Consider the following 16598-nt stretch of genomic DNA (forward strand, 5'->3'; position numbering starts at 1 on the left):
TCTCCGAGGGTTACTCGCTAAACTTCTTAGCCAGGCCGCCGGAACATCCGCCGGGGGCTTCTCTTGCCTGTCGAGACCAGCTTCCTCTCCTCCTGTCGGAAGCCAAGTCCTTGTTGAGCCTTCGGGCGGTGGAGCCTGTTCCCCCGAACCAAAGGGGACAGGGGTTTTACTCCCGGTACTTCTTGGTCCCGAAGAAGACAGGGGACTTACGCCCAATTCTGGACCTCCGAGGGCTCAACAAGTTTCTTGTCCGGGAGAAGTTCCGTATGCTGTCCCTCCCAGTCCTGTACCCTCTGTTAGACTCGGGGGACTGGATGTGCTCCCTGGACCTGAAGGAAGCGTATACTCATGTTCCGGTGCATCCCGCCTTCCGCAAGTTCTTACGGTTCCAGGTGGAGGAGTTGCACCTCCAGTATCGCGTCCTTCCCTTCGGGCTGGCCTCGTCTCCTCGGGTCTTCACGAAGTGTATGGTGGTGGTCGCGGCTGCCCTGAGATCTCAGGGGCTGCAGGTCTTCCCCTACCTGGACGATTGGCTTATCAAGGCTTCATCCCGGGAGGGGGTTATCTCAGCGACCCGACAGACTATTATTTTTCTTCAATGTCTGGGGTTCGAGGTAAATTTTCCCAAATCGCAGCTGTGCCCGGCTCAATCCCTGCAGTTTATCGGGGCCATGCTGGACACGGTTCGCCTTCGGGCGTTCCTTCCCTCGTCGAGACTGGAGGCTCTGCTTCGCCTGGCCCGTCAGATTTTGCTGCAGCGCTCCGTATCTGCCCACAGGCTGATGATTCTACTCGGCCACATGGCTTCGACAGTTCATGTCACACCGTTTGCCCGATTGCATCTGAGACTCCCTCAGTGGACCTTGGCCTCCCAGTGGCGTCAGGATCGAGACCCGCTCTCCCTTCCTGTAACGGTGACTCCTTCCTTGAAACGATCGCTCCGTTGGTGGACCGACTCTTCCAATCTTTCCGGGGGTTTGCTCTTTCTCGTTCCTCCACATCGCAAGGTCCTGACCACGGACTCTTCGGAGTACGTGTGGGGAGCTCACCTCGACGGTCTGCGGACTCAAGCGCTATGGTCGGCGGAGGACCATCTTTGTCACATCAATGTGTTGGAGCTTCGCGCCATTTTCCTGGCAGCTCGAGCGTTCGGTCATCTGCTGCGCAATCAGGTAGTCCTGGTACGGACGGACAACCAAGTGGCCATGTATTATGTAAACAAACAAGGGGGAACGGGCTCTTGGTCTCTGTGCCGGGAAGCCTTGCGCCTTTGGGAATGGGCGACCTCCCAGAATATCTTCCTGCGGGCGGTCTACATTCAGGGAGAAAAGAATTGTCTCGCAGACACACTCAGTCGTCTTCTCCAGCCGCACGAGTGGTCGCTAAACTCCCGAGTCCTACGCGAGGTCTTCGACCGCTGGGGGACCCCTCAGGTGGATCTCTTTGCTTCCCCGGAGACTTGCAAACTGCCCCTCTATTGTTCCCGGATTTACTTCCAGGACCGTCTCGAGGCAGATGCCTTCCTTCTCGACTGGGGAGGGAGATTACTTTATGCGTTTCCTCCTTTTCCTCTGATCTTGAGGACGTTGGTTCACCTCAAGTCATCCAGAGCCACTATGATTCTCATAGCGCCACGTTGGCCTCGTCAGCACTGGTTTTCCCTGCTCCTTCAACTCAGTGCCAGGGAGCCTCTACTTCTGCCAGTTTTTCCCTCTCTGCTGTCTCAGAGTCGGGGTTTGCTGTTGCATCCCAATCTTCAGTCATTACATCTGACGGCTTGGTTCCTTTCCCCCTGACTTCGGCAGTCAGGGAGGTGTTGGAAGCCTCGTGCAAGGCCTCGACTCGGCTTTGTTATTCCCAGAAGTGGACCAGATTTTCATCCTGGTGTGCCTCGCACCATCTGGACCCGAGTTTGGTTCCGGTGTCCTCGGTTCTGGAATATTTGCTGCATTTGTCCAAGTCTGGGCTGAAGACAACTTCCATCCGAGTGCATCTCAGTGATATTGCTGCTTTCCATCGGCATCTAGAGGGACGTTCTCTCTCTCTGCATCCTCTGGTGGTTCGTTTCATGAGGGGTTTAGTTAATGTTAATCCTCCTCTGAAACCTCCTCCTGTAGTTTGGGATCTGAATGTGGTCTTGGCTCAGCTGATGAAACCTCCCTTTGAGCCAATTGACAAGTCTCTTCCTAAGTTTCTCACTTGGAAGGTGGTCTTTTTACTTGCGCTCACGTCTGCTCGTCGAATTAGTGAGCTTCAGGCTTTGGTTGCGGACCCGCCCTTTACTGTGTTCCATCATGACATGGTGGTTCTTCGCACCCATCTGAAATTTCTACCCAAGGTTGTGTCTTATTTCCACCTCAATCAGTCTATTGTCCTTCCGGTGTTCTTCCCGAAGCCCCACTCTCATCCTGGTGAGGCGGCGCTTCACACGCTTGACTGTAAGAGGGCGTTGGCCTTTTATCTCCAACGTACCAAGTCTCATCGGAAGGTTCCTCAATTGTTTTTGTCCTTTGATCCTAATCGGTTGGGACATCCTGTTTCCAAGCGCACCTTGTCCAACTGGTTGGCTGCTTGTATTTCTTTTTGCTACGCTCAGGCTGGTCTCACGCTCCATGGTCGAATCACGGGACATAAGGTCAGGGCTATGGCAGCTTCTGTTGCTTTCCTCCGGTCTACTCCTGTGGAGGACATATGTAAAGCTGCCACTTGGTCTTCGGTTCATACGTTCACCTCCCACTACTGTCTGGACACTTTGTCCAGAAGCGACGGCCGGTTTGGCCAGTCGGTGTTACGTAACCTGTTTTCCTAAATTGCCATCCTCCCACCTGCCCTTTTTTGGTTGGCTTGGGATAAAGCACAGTTACTTACCGTAACAGGTGTTATCCAGGGACAGCAGGCATATATTCTCACAACCCGCCCTCCTCCCCGGGGATGGCTTCTTTGCTGGTTATGGAACTGAGGACCACGAGGTGGGGATGCGCCCTCTAGTGGGCAAGAAGGCATGCACATGCGTGGTGCAGTGTAGCAAACTTGAAACTTCAATCAAGTTTGCTTGAAAAGCTGTCCGCGCTGGGGCTCCGTAGATGACGTCACCCACATGTGAGAATATCTGCCTGCTGTCCCTGGATAACACCTGTTACGGTAAGTAACTGTGCTTTCTTGTCAGTTAATATATTACAGTTATACCATAATAGGTAATGAGATGATTCTAACCAAGGATGTTCTAAAGTTCCAAGTTTCCAAATTAATTTAAAATTTGATGAATCGCTTAATCTTAATACAAAGTGATGAACAAATCTAAAAAAATAGTATATCACAATATTCGGGGAGGCAGTGCAAGTAACATAGACAAGTTACGTAGCGTAGACAGGACCGAGAGGGAAGTGGGGATTGAAATACAATGTAAATAAGACGAGTAAGGGAAATAACAAAAGGGAGGGTTAAAAAAAAAGATAGATGATGATAGAAATTGAAGCATTTTAAATGTGGTAGAAATTATCTAATATAATAAAACCCTAAGCCGCGCATGCGCACTCCCACCTGCGTGCTCCCGTTTTCCGTGCGCTGTAGGGCACCGCAGGTATGAGTGCGCATGCGCGCGAATCTCTCTCTCTTTCTCTCTTCCCCCGAGGCTGCAGGCTGTGGTGGCTGTCTGCGACTGCAGAACGCGACGGCTGTCGGTGGCTGCAGGCCACGGCGGGCGAGCACGGAGCCACCAGCAGCGGGTGGTGGTCAGCCCGAGAAACCCCTGACCTACAGGCCAGGCCGAAGTTTCTGTTTTAACTTAAAAGACGCTGCAGCGGCTCCTTTCACGAGCCGCTCGTGCGTCATAGAAGGCGGCGATCGTGAGAGGAGCCGCCAGAAAGTTACACTGGTTGGGACTCGGGCTGTTTGGTCTGTGCAGGCTCCTCTTGCGGTAAATGGAGGGAGAGGGAATGCTGCAGCTGCTGCACAGGGAAGTAGGGAAGGAGATAGGAAGAAAGACACAGGGGCAGGGAGAGAGACAGAAAGACAGACAGACAAAGGGGGCCAGGGAGGGAGAGAGACAGAAAGAAAGACAGTGGGAGGAAGAGAGACAGAAAAAAAAAAGACAGGGGTAGGGAGAGAAACAGAAAGAAAGACAGACATATATTCTACCACCAGTGGGAGGAAGGGAGACAGAAAGAAAAGAAGAAAGACAGATAGACAAAGGGGGCCAGGGAGAGTAAACAGTGCTTGTTGCATCTTTGTTTTGTAGACTCCTATAATACTTTGAATCTTGTTGGGTCGTGCATAATAGGTCGTTAATTGCTGAAAATGTGATTGATTGAGTAGGTGTGGTTCTCTTTGCAACAAGGGGGCCAGAATTGCTGTTCTGCAGCTTGTAGGTTGAAACTGCTGGCCTTACTCCACAAACATTAGCACTAAAAGGAATTATGATCTATATTCTGTCCAGTGTTTGCTAGAGTTGGAAAATAAAATTAGGCAATGTGTATGGACAGGTTTAGCATGTATTCTGGACATCTAATCCCCACCCCTTTAGAAAACCGCAGTAGTGGTTTTCAGTGCAGGCTGGTGCGCTGAATGCTTTGCGCTGCTCCCGACACCCATAGAATTCCTATGAGCGTCAGGAGCAGCACAGAACATTCAGCGTGCCAGCCTGCGCTAAAAAACGCTATTGCGGTTTTGTAAAAGAGGGGGTTAGTGTAGGATTATAGCTTTTTTTTGGGGGGGGGGGAAGTTGATCATACTATATATCCTCATGTATATCATTTTTCAATTTTTTGGAAATAAGTATTTTTAATTAATAAAAAAATATTTAATAATATTTTCCAATTTTGTATTTGCACATGAATTTGACATTGTTAAAAATTAATTGTAATAGATGTCTGTGTAACTTTATTTTTTTGAAGATCTTCTGGTTGATATGTTGGGCGTTCTTGCCAGCTACAGCATCACTGTCAAAGAGCTGAAGCTTTTATTTAGCATGCTTCGAGGTGAAAATGGAATCTGGGTAAGTTGTGATTGGCTTTGCAGCATTTAATTGTTAGTGCATTAAAGTCTGTGGTTGACATAATTTGTCTCTAGAGGCAAGTGTAAATTGAAAGTGTGTTGTTTTTTTTTTTTTTTTTTTAAATCTTTATTCCTTTTTATTTCTTTCAACAAGTGTACAGTATTATTACAATTAATTTACATAACACACTTGGCATTCTTAAACAATATTATTATACATGTTTTTATTCCCTCCCCCACCTCCCACCCTTTTCCATATCAATAAAATATTCCTTACAAATTTATATATAATTATATATCCCTTTTTGATAATACAATTAATCTGACATGAAATCTGTCCCTCCCCCCATCCTTCTTCCTCAAACACTTTAAACATTTTATTATACCCAGTAATGCACAACAATAAATATCCCATCCTATTACATATATCTCCTTATTTTTCATAACAACATATTTCCAATATTTTTCCCTCCCTATCCCTCCCATCCCATCCCATTTCTATATATTATCCCCTAAGGAAAAAGAATAAACTTTACTCGTTATAATATTCAATTAATGGCCTCCACACCTCTTGAAATCTTTTAAAATACCCCTTCTGTATCGCAAGAAATCTTTCCATCTTATACATATGACAAACTGAGTTCCACCAAAAATTACAATTCAATCTAGAACAGTCTTTCCAATTAGTTGTTATCTGTTGAATTCCCACTCCCGTAAGAATCAACAATAATTTATTGTTTGCTGTAGATATTTGGCATTTGGCCCTCATACACATTCCAAAAATCACTGTGTCATAGGATAAAGCCACATGACTCTCCATCAACATATTAACTTGATCCCATATTGATATCCAAAATGCCTGAATACATGGACAATAAAATAAAAGATGGTCTAGCGTTCCAACTTCAATTTTACAATGCCAGCATCTATTAGACTTAGAGCAATCTAATTTTTGTAATCTAGTAGGGGTCCAGAATGCTCTATGCAACAAAAAGAACCATGCTTGCCTAATAGATGCTGACATCGTACCTTTAATTCTCCAAGACCAAATACGTGGCCATTGAGATGCATTAATCTGATGCTTAATCTCAATGCTCCAAATATCTCTTAATCCATTTTTAGGCTTCTTATTCAAATAATTAGATATAATTTTATACCACTTTGCGGCCTGGTGACCCAGAAAATCTGCCTGGAAACATAAGAATTCTAAGCTGTAATGATCATTTAAAGATTTCCATTCAGGGAACCCCACCTGAATAGCCTGCTTCAATTGCAACCACTTATAACTTTGTTTTTTATTCAGACCAATATTTATGTGCAATTGTGAAAATTCAAGCATCTTACCATTATCAATTACTTCCGTTAATGATCTTATACCTGCTTTAATCCAATCTTTCCAGACAACCTTAAACCCGCCTATTTGTATCTTGGAGTTTACCCAAATAGTCTGTTGTTTCGATTTTAAAATAGAATCAGTAGTTAATTTGTCTACAAACCTTAATGTTTTCCAAGTATCCATTAATACTCTATTGTCCTTACGTATTCTAGGCACTTTTATACCAAGCAAAAGATCAAGCCTAAGTGGAAAGATAAGTGATCTCTCCACCCTTAACCACTCTGGTAATTGTTCCAAAAGCTCTGGGAGGACCCAATACATACCTTGGCGCATGATATAGGCCTGATGATGCCTATAAAAATTGGGAAAATTTACCCCTCCCTCCTCAATTGGTCTTTGCAAAGACACTAAAGCCACTCTTGCAATTTTACCCAGCCAAATAAATTTAACCAGAATACTATTTAATTTTTTATAGAAAGACCCCTGAAAAAACACTGGTATCATTCCCAATTGATAGCAAACCACAGGCAAAATATATTGCCTGAATGTTAGTTTTCAGTTGCATTATTTAGGTAACTATTGAGAAATAATTTATTTTGTAGTTTGAAAATTACCTTTTTGCTGTTACCTATAATGTGTTTCAGTTTTCATTTGTTTACTGACAGTTTTTCAATTTTCCTTTTTTGACAGCCAAGACATGCAGTAAAATTATTATCAGTTCTCAATCAAATGCCACAGAGGCATGGACCAGACACTTTCTTTAACTTCCCTGGTCGTAGTGCTGCAGTAAGTTTACATTCTCTCTCTCTTTAAATCAAATGTTTATGTAACTTTTTTCTGAGAAGATGTGACTTTTTTGATGAGTCCTCTTTAAAAGAACGGAGATGGAGTTTTTCCATGTTTTTAAAATGCCAGACCAGTGTCTCTCAAACTTTTTTAGCTCCGGCACACTAAACAGAGCAAATGTTTTTTATGGCACATTATAATTGAATTATAAAATTACAAAGCTAACCAAAAATTAAATTTGAGAGTTATTTATTTAAAGTTCTTTAAGCTATGTATGGGCAAATATAACAGTAGTGAAACTAAAGTAGATAGAATAGAATTGCTAATCAATACGATGGATGTGCTGTTTTTGAGTGCAAATTAACTCAAAACATGGCTCGATAGTCGACAAGCAAACACACATTTCATTATCCACCATCTGCAGTTCTCTCTCTTTTTTTTTTTTTTCAATTTAATTTCTGTCAGAGCTGAAAATCCAAGTTCGCAAAGATAAGATCCAAACAGTAACAAAGCCTTGATTGCTTTGTTGCTCAAGTAAGGATAACTACTGCATAAAAATATAAAATTAAAATTACTCTGTTAGTTTTGAAGGACAAATCACGTCAAGGAATGATGCTTGTCTGTGCAGTTGTATCCTTATGCACACAGACGCTCATAACATTGATAGACTTTTGCATATACAATGTACAAGTTGTCTATTCTAGTGTTTACTTATAAAGGAAATGTTTAAAAATGAAGTAAGATTCTGGAATCTCTCATGGCACACCTGGAATTAGAGAATGACACAGGGACACATTTTCCCCGTCCCCAGAGGAACTCATTTTATCCCAGGACAAGCAGGCAGCATATTCTCAACATGTGGGTGACGTCATCCACGGAGCCCGGATGCGGACAGCTTCGCAAGCTGATTTGCTTGCAGAACTTAGAAATTTTGCGACTGATGCACCGTGCATGTGCGAGTGCCTTCCCGCCCAGCATAGGGCATGTCTTTCATAAGTTCTCAGTTTTCTGCGGAGCCGAGAAGTTGTGTATTTGACGCTCTGTGCTAAACTCAGTTCAACTTCGTGCCTTCTCTCACTGCGGCTCTTGTTTTTCTTGTTTTATTACAGGGTTGCTGTGTTTCTTGTGCGTTTTTTTTCTTTATTTAGTTATAAAAAAAGAAAGCCTTTAATTTTTATTTCTTGTCACGGTGGGGCCTGCTTTGCAGGTTTCAATTTTGCTGAGGCCATCTTCCTGCCTATGTCCAGGCAGGTCATACACTTCAGAAAGGCCACACACTAGACCTCATCAGTTTTCTGGATCTCACTACTCACAAAACCTCAACCACTGACATTCGCTGGGAAATCGTTCCCTGGTCCGATCACTTCCTAGGGGCTTTCTGTCTCCCAATCTTCATGTCACATTTTGGGCCCCCATCCCGCACCTCAAATTCTATTACCTTCTGCAAAAAAATCTCAAGCAATCTGTTCTGGACCAATTTTCTTGTCAAACTCTCCCCCATCCCTAAACCTGCAGAATCAGAAACAAACTGGCAAAACTGGGTCGCCCTCTCCGAGTCCACCGTCCTTTCCCTTGCCCCTCTCACCAATAAAACCATCTCCTATTCCCACAAGGCCCCTTGGTACCTCCCATACCACAGAGAACTGAAACAGAAATGCCGAGCTCTGGAACAAAAATGGAAAAAATCTAAATCCCCTACAGACAAATACTGCTGGAGGGTCAATATTAAATTCTACAATACTGTTCTAAAAAAAGCAAGGAAAAACTTCTACGGTGACAAAATCTCCAAATCCAACAACCAGAGTAGCACATTATTTAACATCTGGCGTTCCTTAACCTCCGATAATGCCTCCATCCTCCCCTCCTCCCCCCTCAGCTGATTCTCTGGGCAAAGTTCTTCAGCGACAAGGTCTCCACCTTGAGGCGCTCCTTCCCTCCTGCAATCTCCTACAAATCTCTGATTCCAATCGACCCCCAACCCTATCCTTATAGACTCCTACCCTATCCCAGCTGACAGATCCTGGTCTTCCTTCGAACTTGTTTCTGAATCCCTGGTCCATAATCTCTGCCTCAAATTAAAATCCTGCAATTGTACCTTGGATCCATTCCCCACCTACCTTTACGAGAACACTCCCCCTCAGGCCATCTCATCTCTTACTATTCTCATAAACTCCGCCCTACATTCGTGTCTATTCTCCCCAGAAATGGGCCATATCTCCTTAACCCCACTACTGAAAACACCTGATCTAGACCCCTCTACACCGTCCAGCCACCGTCCAATAGCAAACATTCCTCTCCTTACCAAGATGCTAGAATCCATCATATCCACTAAACTATCTTCCTACCTTGAAAAATTCACCATTCTGCTACCCTACCAATGTAATGTAATGTAATGTAATTTATTTCTTATATACCGCTACATCCGTTAGGTTCTAAGCGGTTTACAGAAAATATACATTAAGATTAGAAATAAGAAAGGTACTTGAAAAATTCCCTTACTGTCCCGAAGGCTCACAATCTAACTAAAGTACCTGGAGGGTAATAGAGAAGTGAAAAGTAGAGTTAGAGGAAAAATAAAATAACAAGACAGCATTGATCTAAATACTTGGAAGGTAGAAGAGAGGAGAGAAAGGAATAGAAGCAGAATGGGTTAGCGTCAGTGATGAAGTGGAGCAAGTAAGTTTAGGAGGAGCGATTGAAGTTTCCAGAAAGGGCTTCTTCAGGGAAGAGACTTGGCAGACAGTCCCAGGATGCCTATGTCTCCTCCCCTGCGATGTTCTCCCATCCATGCATTCCCTCCCAGACACACTGCCCGTGCCCCATCCGCTCCAAGGAGGCTGCCCCAGATGAGGCCCACGGTGAATGCAGGATTCTCTCCTCTGCGGGAAAGCCGCCCGGAGCCGACAGTCGATCTTCTTAGCGGATTGCAGGGTGGGAAGAGTTCACACTCTTGGTAGGATCGGGTCTGTGTGCTCTCGGTGGTTGTGGCTGGTCTCGTTGCTGCTTAGGTGTAAAAGCAGTTGATCTCCACTGCTGCTGATATTTAAAAGCAGGCAGATTGATCTCTCCAATGGACTGCAGGGGGAGGAGTTCACACTCCTGGCAGGATCGGGTCTGTGGGCTCTTGGTGGTTGCGGTAGGTCTCGCTGCTGCTTGTATGTAAAAGCAGTTGTTTTTCTACTGCTGCTGATATTTAAAGCAGGTAGATTGATCTCTTAAACGGGATATACCAATACGGCTTCCGTCCCAACTTCAGCACTGAATCCCTTCTGACCTCCTTAATCTCAAAAGTTCAACACTTCCATTCTCGCAACATTTGCCGTCCTTCTTCAATTCGACCTCTCTGCAGCTTTTGATGTCGTCCATCATGATACCTACTTTACCAACTCACCGAGATAGGCATTAACTCCACAGTCCTTGACTGGTTCTCGAAGTTCTTACGCTCCCGCTCCTACACAGTCAACTTGAAGGGCACTTCTTCTTCCCCCTGGAACCCGATCTGTGGAGTCCCACAAGGCTCACCTCTCTCCCCTATCCTTTTCAACATTTATATGTCCTCTCTTAAACTCCTCCACCTCTCCCCCCTTGAAACATTTTACACTTACGCAGACGACATCTTTGTCCTCCTTGAGACCGACCGGAACCTCGCCAACCTCTCTGCGAACATATCCTCATGTATATCGAACCTTCAATCCTGGGCCCACACTGTGCAGATGAAACTGAACGAATCCAAAACAAAACTTCTTTGGTTCGGCCCAAAATTGGACCAACTGCCCACCTCCATCCCTCTGTCCTCTGGCCCCACTCTGCATTTTGAATACTAAAGTAAAATTCTGGGAGTCATCATTGACTCTACACTTTCCTTCAATGATCACCTCAACTCCCTAATAAAAAAATGTTTCTTCAGCCTTCACATGCTGAGGAAAGTGAGAACCTGTTTCCATTATTAGAGGAGATAGGTATGACTCGACCTCCTGCGGAGTCTCTCAAAATACCCATAAACAGACTCCTTTCTCAAACTTTCAAAAGGAACCTTGAAACACCTTATTCCATTCCTGATGTTTCCAGCAGCTGGAATCATGTTATAGAATGATCCATTGCAAGGGCTTCAAGAAGTCTCAATTATCACATCAGTCACTTCTTGTCGAGTCCTCTCAACAAGGAGTAATCCTTCCAAAGTTTATGCCACTGTCCCGCCTGGAAGAGAAGGCAGGATCATGGGCAAGTTTGGACGCCGTTTGTATCAGAATTCCCTGATGACAACCAGAGTTCTGAATTACAACTGCCTATTTCAAGTATGTTCCTCAACACCGTCTTACAGGTTTTCAGAATACCATTACTACTCTGAACCAACTCTGCATACATCTCCTTCAATCTTCCTATGATGCATTTGAGCTTTCCTCGAGGGTCACCACCTTCTCAGTGGACATGTGCTGGTTTGCCTGGCTTCGCACTGTCGACATGGACTCTAATCTACAAGATTGCTTGGCTAACATTCCTTGTTAGGGCAATGACTTGTTTGATGACTCCATTGAGGAAACCACTAAGAATTTGTCTGAATATGAGAAGTCATTTGCTGTCATCATTTGTCCTAAGCCTAAGCCTTCCACTTCTAAGGGTTTCATGCCTCTTCCATCTTACAGCGCCGTTTCCCACAGAGGGCAGCTCCCTATACCAAGGCGCCTCCTAAGAAACCACCACAACAACAGCAACAGAGGCAACAGAAACCTCAGACTTCTGCTACGCCTAAGGCCTCTCAGCCTTTTTGACCATCTACTACAGAGAATAACCTCCATTGTTCTGCCTCTGTCCTCTACCCTTACCATTGGAGGTCATCTCCATCTTTTTTACCAACGATGAGAGATCATTACATCAGACCTCTGGGTGCTGTCCATCATCAGGGAAGGATACTCTCTTCATTTCATCCAGGTTCCAACAGATCTACCTCCAAGAGAGTATTCTTCCAATCCATCCCAGACCGCCCTTCTTCTTCAGGAAGCTCAAGCTCTGCTTTGTCTCCGTGCCATCGAGGAGGTTCCGTTGGAGCATTAGAGCGGGGGTTTTACTCCCGTTACTTCCTAGTTCCGAAGAAGACAGGCGATCTGCGACCCATTTTGGATCTCAGAGCCCTCAACAAATTTCTTGTAAGGGAGAAATTTTGCATGCTGTCTCTAGCATTATTATACCCCCTTCTAGATCAGAACGATTGGTTATGTTCTCTAGATTTCAAAGAGGCTTACACTCACATTCCCATTCATCCAGTCTCTCGACAGTTCCTCAGATTTCATGTGGGGAATCTGCATTTTCAGTACAGAGTGCTACCTTTCGGCCTGGCTTCATCTCTAAGAGTGTTCACCAAGTGCCTAGTAGTAGTGGCAGCAGCTCTGCAGAACCATGGCCTCCAGGTGTTCCCATACCTGGACGACTGGCTCGTCAAGGATTCATCATCTCAAGGGGTTATTGTAGTGATTCAACAGACTACGTGGTTCCTACAAAGTTTGGGGTTTGAAATCAACTTTCCCAAATCCCAGCTCCAACCCTCTCAGACCTTATAGTTCATTGGAGCTGTCCTGGACACTGTCCGACTCAGAGCATTCCTTCCTCAACAACGTCAGGATGCTCTCATTCAACTCTGCCACAAAGTGTCTTCTTTGGCTACAATTTCTGCAAGACACATGATGGTTCTCCTAGGTCACATGACCTTGACAGTTCACGTGACTCCTTTTGGTAGACGTCACCTCAGAATTCCTCAGTGGATCCTGGCATCTCAGTGGGCACAGGCTTGCCAACCCACTCTCTCAACGCATTCAAGTGACTCCTTCTTTGAGACAGTCTCTTCACTGGTGGATGCTCACTTCCATTCTCTCCAGAGGTTTACTGTTTCAAACGCCCCCTCATCAGAAGGTCCCACACGACATATTCCTCAACCTCCACTTGGGAGGCTCATCTCGACGGTCTCCGTACTCAAGGCCATTGGTCCAGCACGGATCGTCTGTGTCACATCAATCTGTTGGAACTCAGAGCGATCTTCAATGCTCTCAAAGCTTTTCAACATCATCTTCACGACCAGGTAGTCCTCATTCGGATGGATAACCAAGTCTCCATGTACTATGTCAACAAGCAGGGAGGAACAGGATCTCTTCCTCTTTGTCAGGAAGCTCAACAGGTGTTGACCTGGGTAATCCATCACAACACCTTCCTGAAAGTATTTTCTATTCAAGGAGAGAAAAACTGTCTGGCAGACAAATTGAGTTATCTTCTGCAACCTCACGAATGGACACTCAATTCCTTGCTTCTTCACCATATTTTTTTCTCAGTGGGGGATTCCTCAGATAGATCTCTTCGTGTCTCCCCACAACCACAAACTGCCTCAGTCCTGCTCTGGGATATACTCTCCTCATCTCCTCGAGGCAGATGCTTTCTTTCTGGAATGGACAAATCAGTTTCTCTGTGCATTCCCTCTGATTCTCAAGACTCTTGTCAAACTCAAACAGGAATATGCCACCATGATTCTGATAACTCCTCGGTGGCCCAGACAACCATGGTACTCCCTTCTACTTCAACTCAGCATCAGGGAGCCTCTGTTTCTACCAGTTTTTCCCTCTCTGCTTACACAGAGTCGGGGGTCTCTACTTCATCCCAATCTGCACCTGACAGCTTGGTACCTCTCAATTTAACTGCTACTCTATCTGTACAGGGCATTTTAGAGGCTTCCAGGAAGCCTACCACTAGGCAATGCTGCAATCAGAAATGGACTAGATTTTCTGCTTGGTGCACCATTCATCACAAGGAGCCTCAATCTATCTCCTTGTCTTCAATTCTGGATTACCTGTTCCACTTATCACAATCAGGCCTCAAATCCACATCCATTCAAGTCCACCTCAGTGCAATTGCTGCTTTTCATCAGCCTATTGAAGGGAAACCCCTTTCTGCTCAGCTGGTGGTTTCCAGATTTATGAAAGGACTTTTCAATGTCAGACCTCCTCTCAAACCTCCTCCAGTGGTTTGGGATCTCAATGTTGTTCTTGCTCAACTTATGAAGTCTCCTTTTGAGCCAATGGATTTGGCTCATCTGAAATATCTCACTTGGAAAGTGGTTTTTCTCATTACTCTTACATCTGCTCGCAGAGTCATCAAGCTGCAAGTTTTAGTAGCAGACCCACCTTTCACAGTATTCCATCATGACAAGGTGGTCCTCCCTACACATCCTAAATTCTTATCTAAAGTGGTTTCAGAATTTCATTTCAACCAATCAATTGTACTTCCAGTGTTTTTTTCAAAGTCTCATTCTCATCCTGGAGAAACAGCTCTTCATACTCTGGACTGTAAGTGTGCTTTGGCTTTCTGCTTGAAACGCACTCAACCACATAGATCTGCTCCTCAACTTTTTGTCTCCTTCGATCCAAACAAGTTGGGACACCCGATTTCCAAGCACACCATCTTCAACTGGTTGGCCACTTGCATCTCTTTATGCTATGCTCAGGCTGGACTGCATTTACAGAGTCGAGTCACAGCCCATAAAGTCAGAGCCATGGCGGCATCAGTAGTTTTCCTTAGATCTACTCCTATTGAGGAAATCTGCAAAGCTGCCACTTGGTCCTCGGTTCAAAGTGATGAAAGATATTTCACCTCTCATTATTGTCTGGAAACTTTTTCCAGACGGTTTGGTCAGGCAGTATTACAAAATTTATTTTACTAAATTGCCAACATTCCAACTATCCCATTTTGGATAGCTTGGAGGTCACCCACATGTTGAGAATATGCTGCCTGCTTATCCTGGGATAAAGCACAGTTACTTACTGTAACAGGTGTTATCTAAGGACAGCAGACATATATTCTCACAACCCACCCACCTCCCCTGGTTGGCTTCTCTGCTAGCTATCTGAACTAAAGAGAGATGCGCCCTACGCTGGGCAGGAAGGCACTTGTGCATGTGCAGTGCGGCAGTCGCAAACTTTCTAAGTTCTGCAAGCAAATCAGCTAAGTTTGCAAGCAAATCAACAAGTCACCCACATGTTGAGAATATCTGCCTGCTGTCCCTGGATAACAGCTGTTACGGTAAGTAACTGCTTTCCCATCCCGACGAGTTCTTTTCCTGTCCCCTATTCCTGCAAGCTCTGTCCTCATCTGCACAAGCCTCAAACACTTTAAAATCTTAAGTGTTCGAGGCTTGTGCAGTTAAGGCAGAGCTTACAGGAATGGTGACGGTGGCAGAACTCATGGGTACAAAACAGGGAAATTGAGTTCATGCGAGGACGGGGAAAAATTTGTCTCCATGCCTTTCTCTACCCGGAATCTCTTCGGGGCATACCACTGTGCCATGGCACACAATTTGAGAGACAGGATGCTCCAACCTTCAGGGTTCCTGTCCAGCCGGCCTATATTGAGACTTGTGGAGGTTGGGGTCTGTTACCCTTGAAGCTAGCTTGCATCCTGATTTATCAGGTGCGTGAGCAAAGGCTATTTGGCCTCAGGGTCAGTTCAGTAGGGCTTCAGGTGCTGGCTGCTTAGATTCCTTCCCCGTTTATGCTTGGATCGATGGGGGTTGAAGCCTTGGTTGGGCTTTAGTCTGGCCCGAAGATCTTAGCACATGGACTTAGTCTGGTTGATTGAGGCAGGGTCTTCTCCACTCGATGTGTAGAGTACTGCCTATTGGGGGGGGGAGGGGCTAGATTTGCTGCATTCCTGGGGCTGAATTTAGGGTCCCACACCTCCCCCCACCCAAAAAAAAGCCTTCCCAGAATTTTTTTGTCACTTTAGTGGGTTTTCCTGGGCCATTTTTAGTGTGACCACTCCTTCGCAGCAGCCATCTTGAATTTCCCAATTTTGTTTAAAATAACATCCATCTGCCTCAAAACTTCTCATTTTGGCTAAAATTCACTAGGGAAGGACTCCTCTTGTGGAGATACCCCTACATAATAATGCTTGATTTACGATGAATGGTCGGCTGAACAGGGGCTGTGCATCTCTTGCCTTGAGCCTCGGGCTTTGCCCCTTCTGGTGTCCCTAATGCTGCGGAGTTGTAGAGGGCTTCTTGGTCTGAGGAAAGATTCCCCCCCTAGTCTTTGGAAGGAGACCAGGTGAAGCGCAGGCACTTTTTATCTTTTCACAACTACATTCAAGCAGCAAATAATATACTTGTTAATCTTAGTGAGCTGTTTATCCAGATGAATTCCATCTTATTCAAAACCAGATGAAAAGAATTTCATGAATATTTGAAAAAACAGGATCTATTTTGTACTTTGAAAACTGATAATTTTGTGTTTTTTTTTAAATTTAGGCAATTGCATTGCCTCCTATTGCTAAGTGGCCTTACCAAAATGGTTTCACATTGAACACATGGTTTCGTATGGATCCATTAAACAATATTAATGTAGACAAGGACAAGCCTTATCTCTATTGGTAAGTTCAGTTTTTTTATTTCCATTTTTTTGTTTTGTAATATTACTTGGAAGGGCATGTTTGATAGAACATCTAAGTCCAG

General features: G+C 44.9%; 1 protein-coding gene across 1 annotated transcript in view; it reads left to right on the forward strand.

Annotated features, from left to right (window-relative positions):
* NBEA (neurobeachin) overlaps positions 1–16598 on the forward strand; it is an 812633-nt gene that overhangs the window by 40221 nt on the left and 755814 nt on the right. The window contains 3 exon segments of the mRNA XM_033948014.1: positions 4893–4993; positions 7019–7114; positions 16395–16516. Of these exon segments, the coding sequence (XP_033803905.1) occupies positions 4893–4993; positions 7019–7114; positions 16395–16516 (319 nt within the window).

This window comes from Geotrypetes seraphini, chromosome 6 (assembly GCF_902459505.1).
Source record: "Geotrypetes seraphini chromosome 6, aGeoSer1.1, whole genome shotgun sequence".
Lineage (NCBI taxonomy): Eukaryota > Metazoa > Chordata > Amphibia > Gymnophiona > Dermophiidae > Geotrypetes > Geotrypetes seraphini.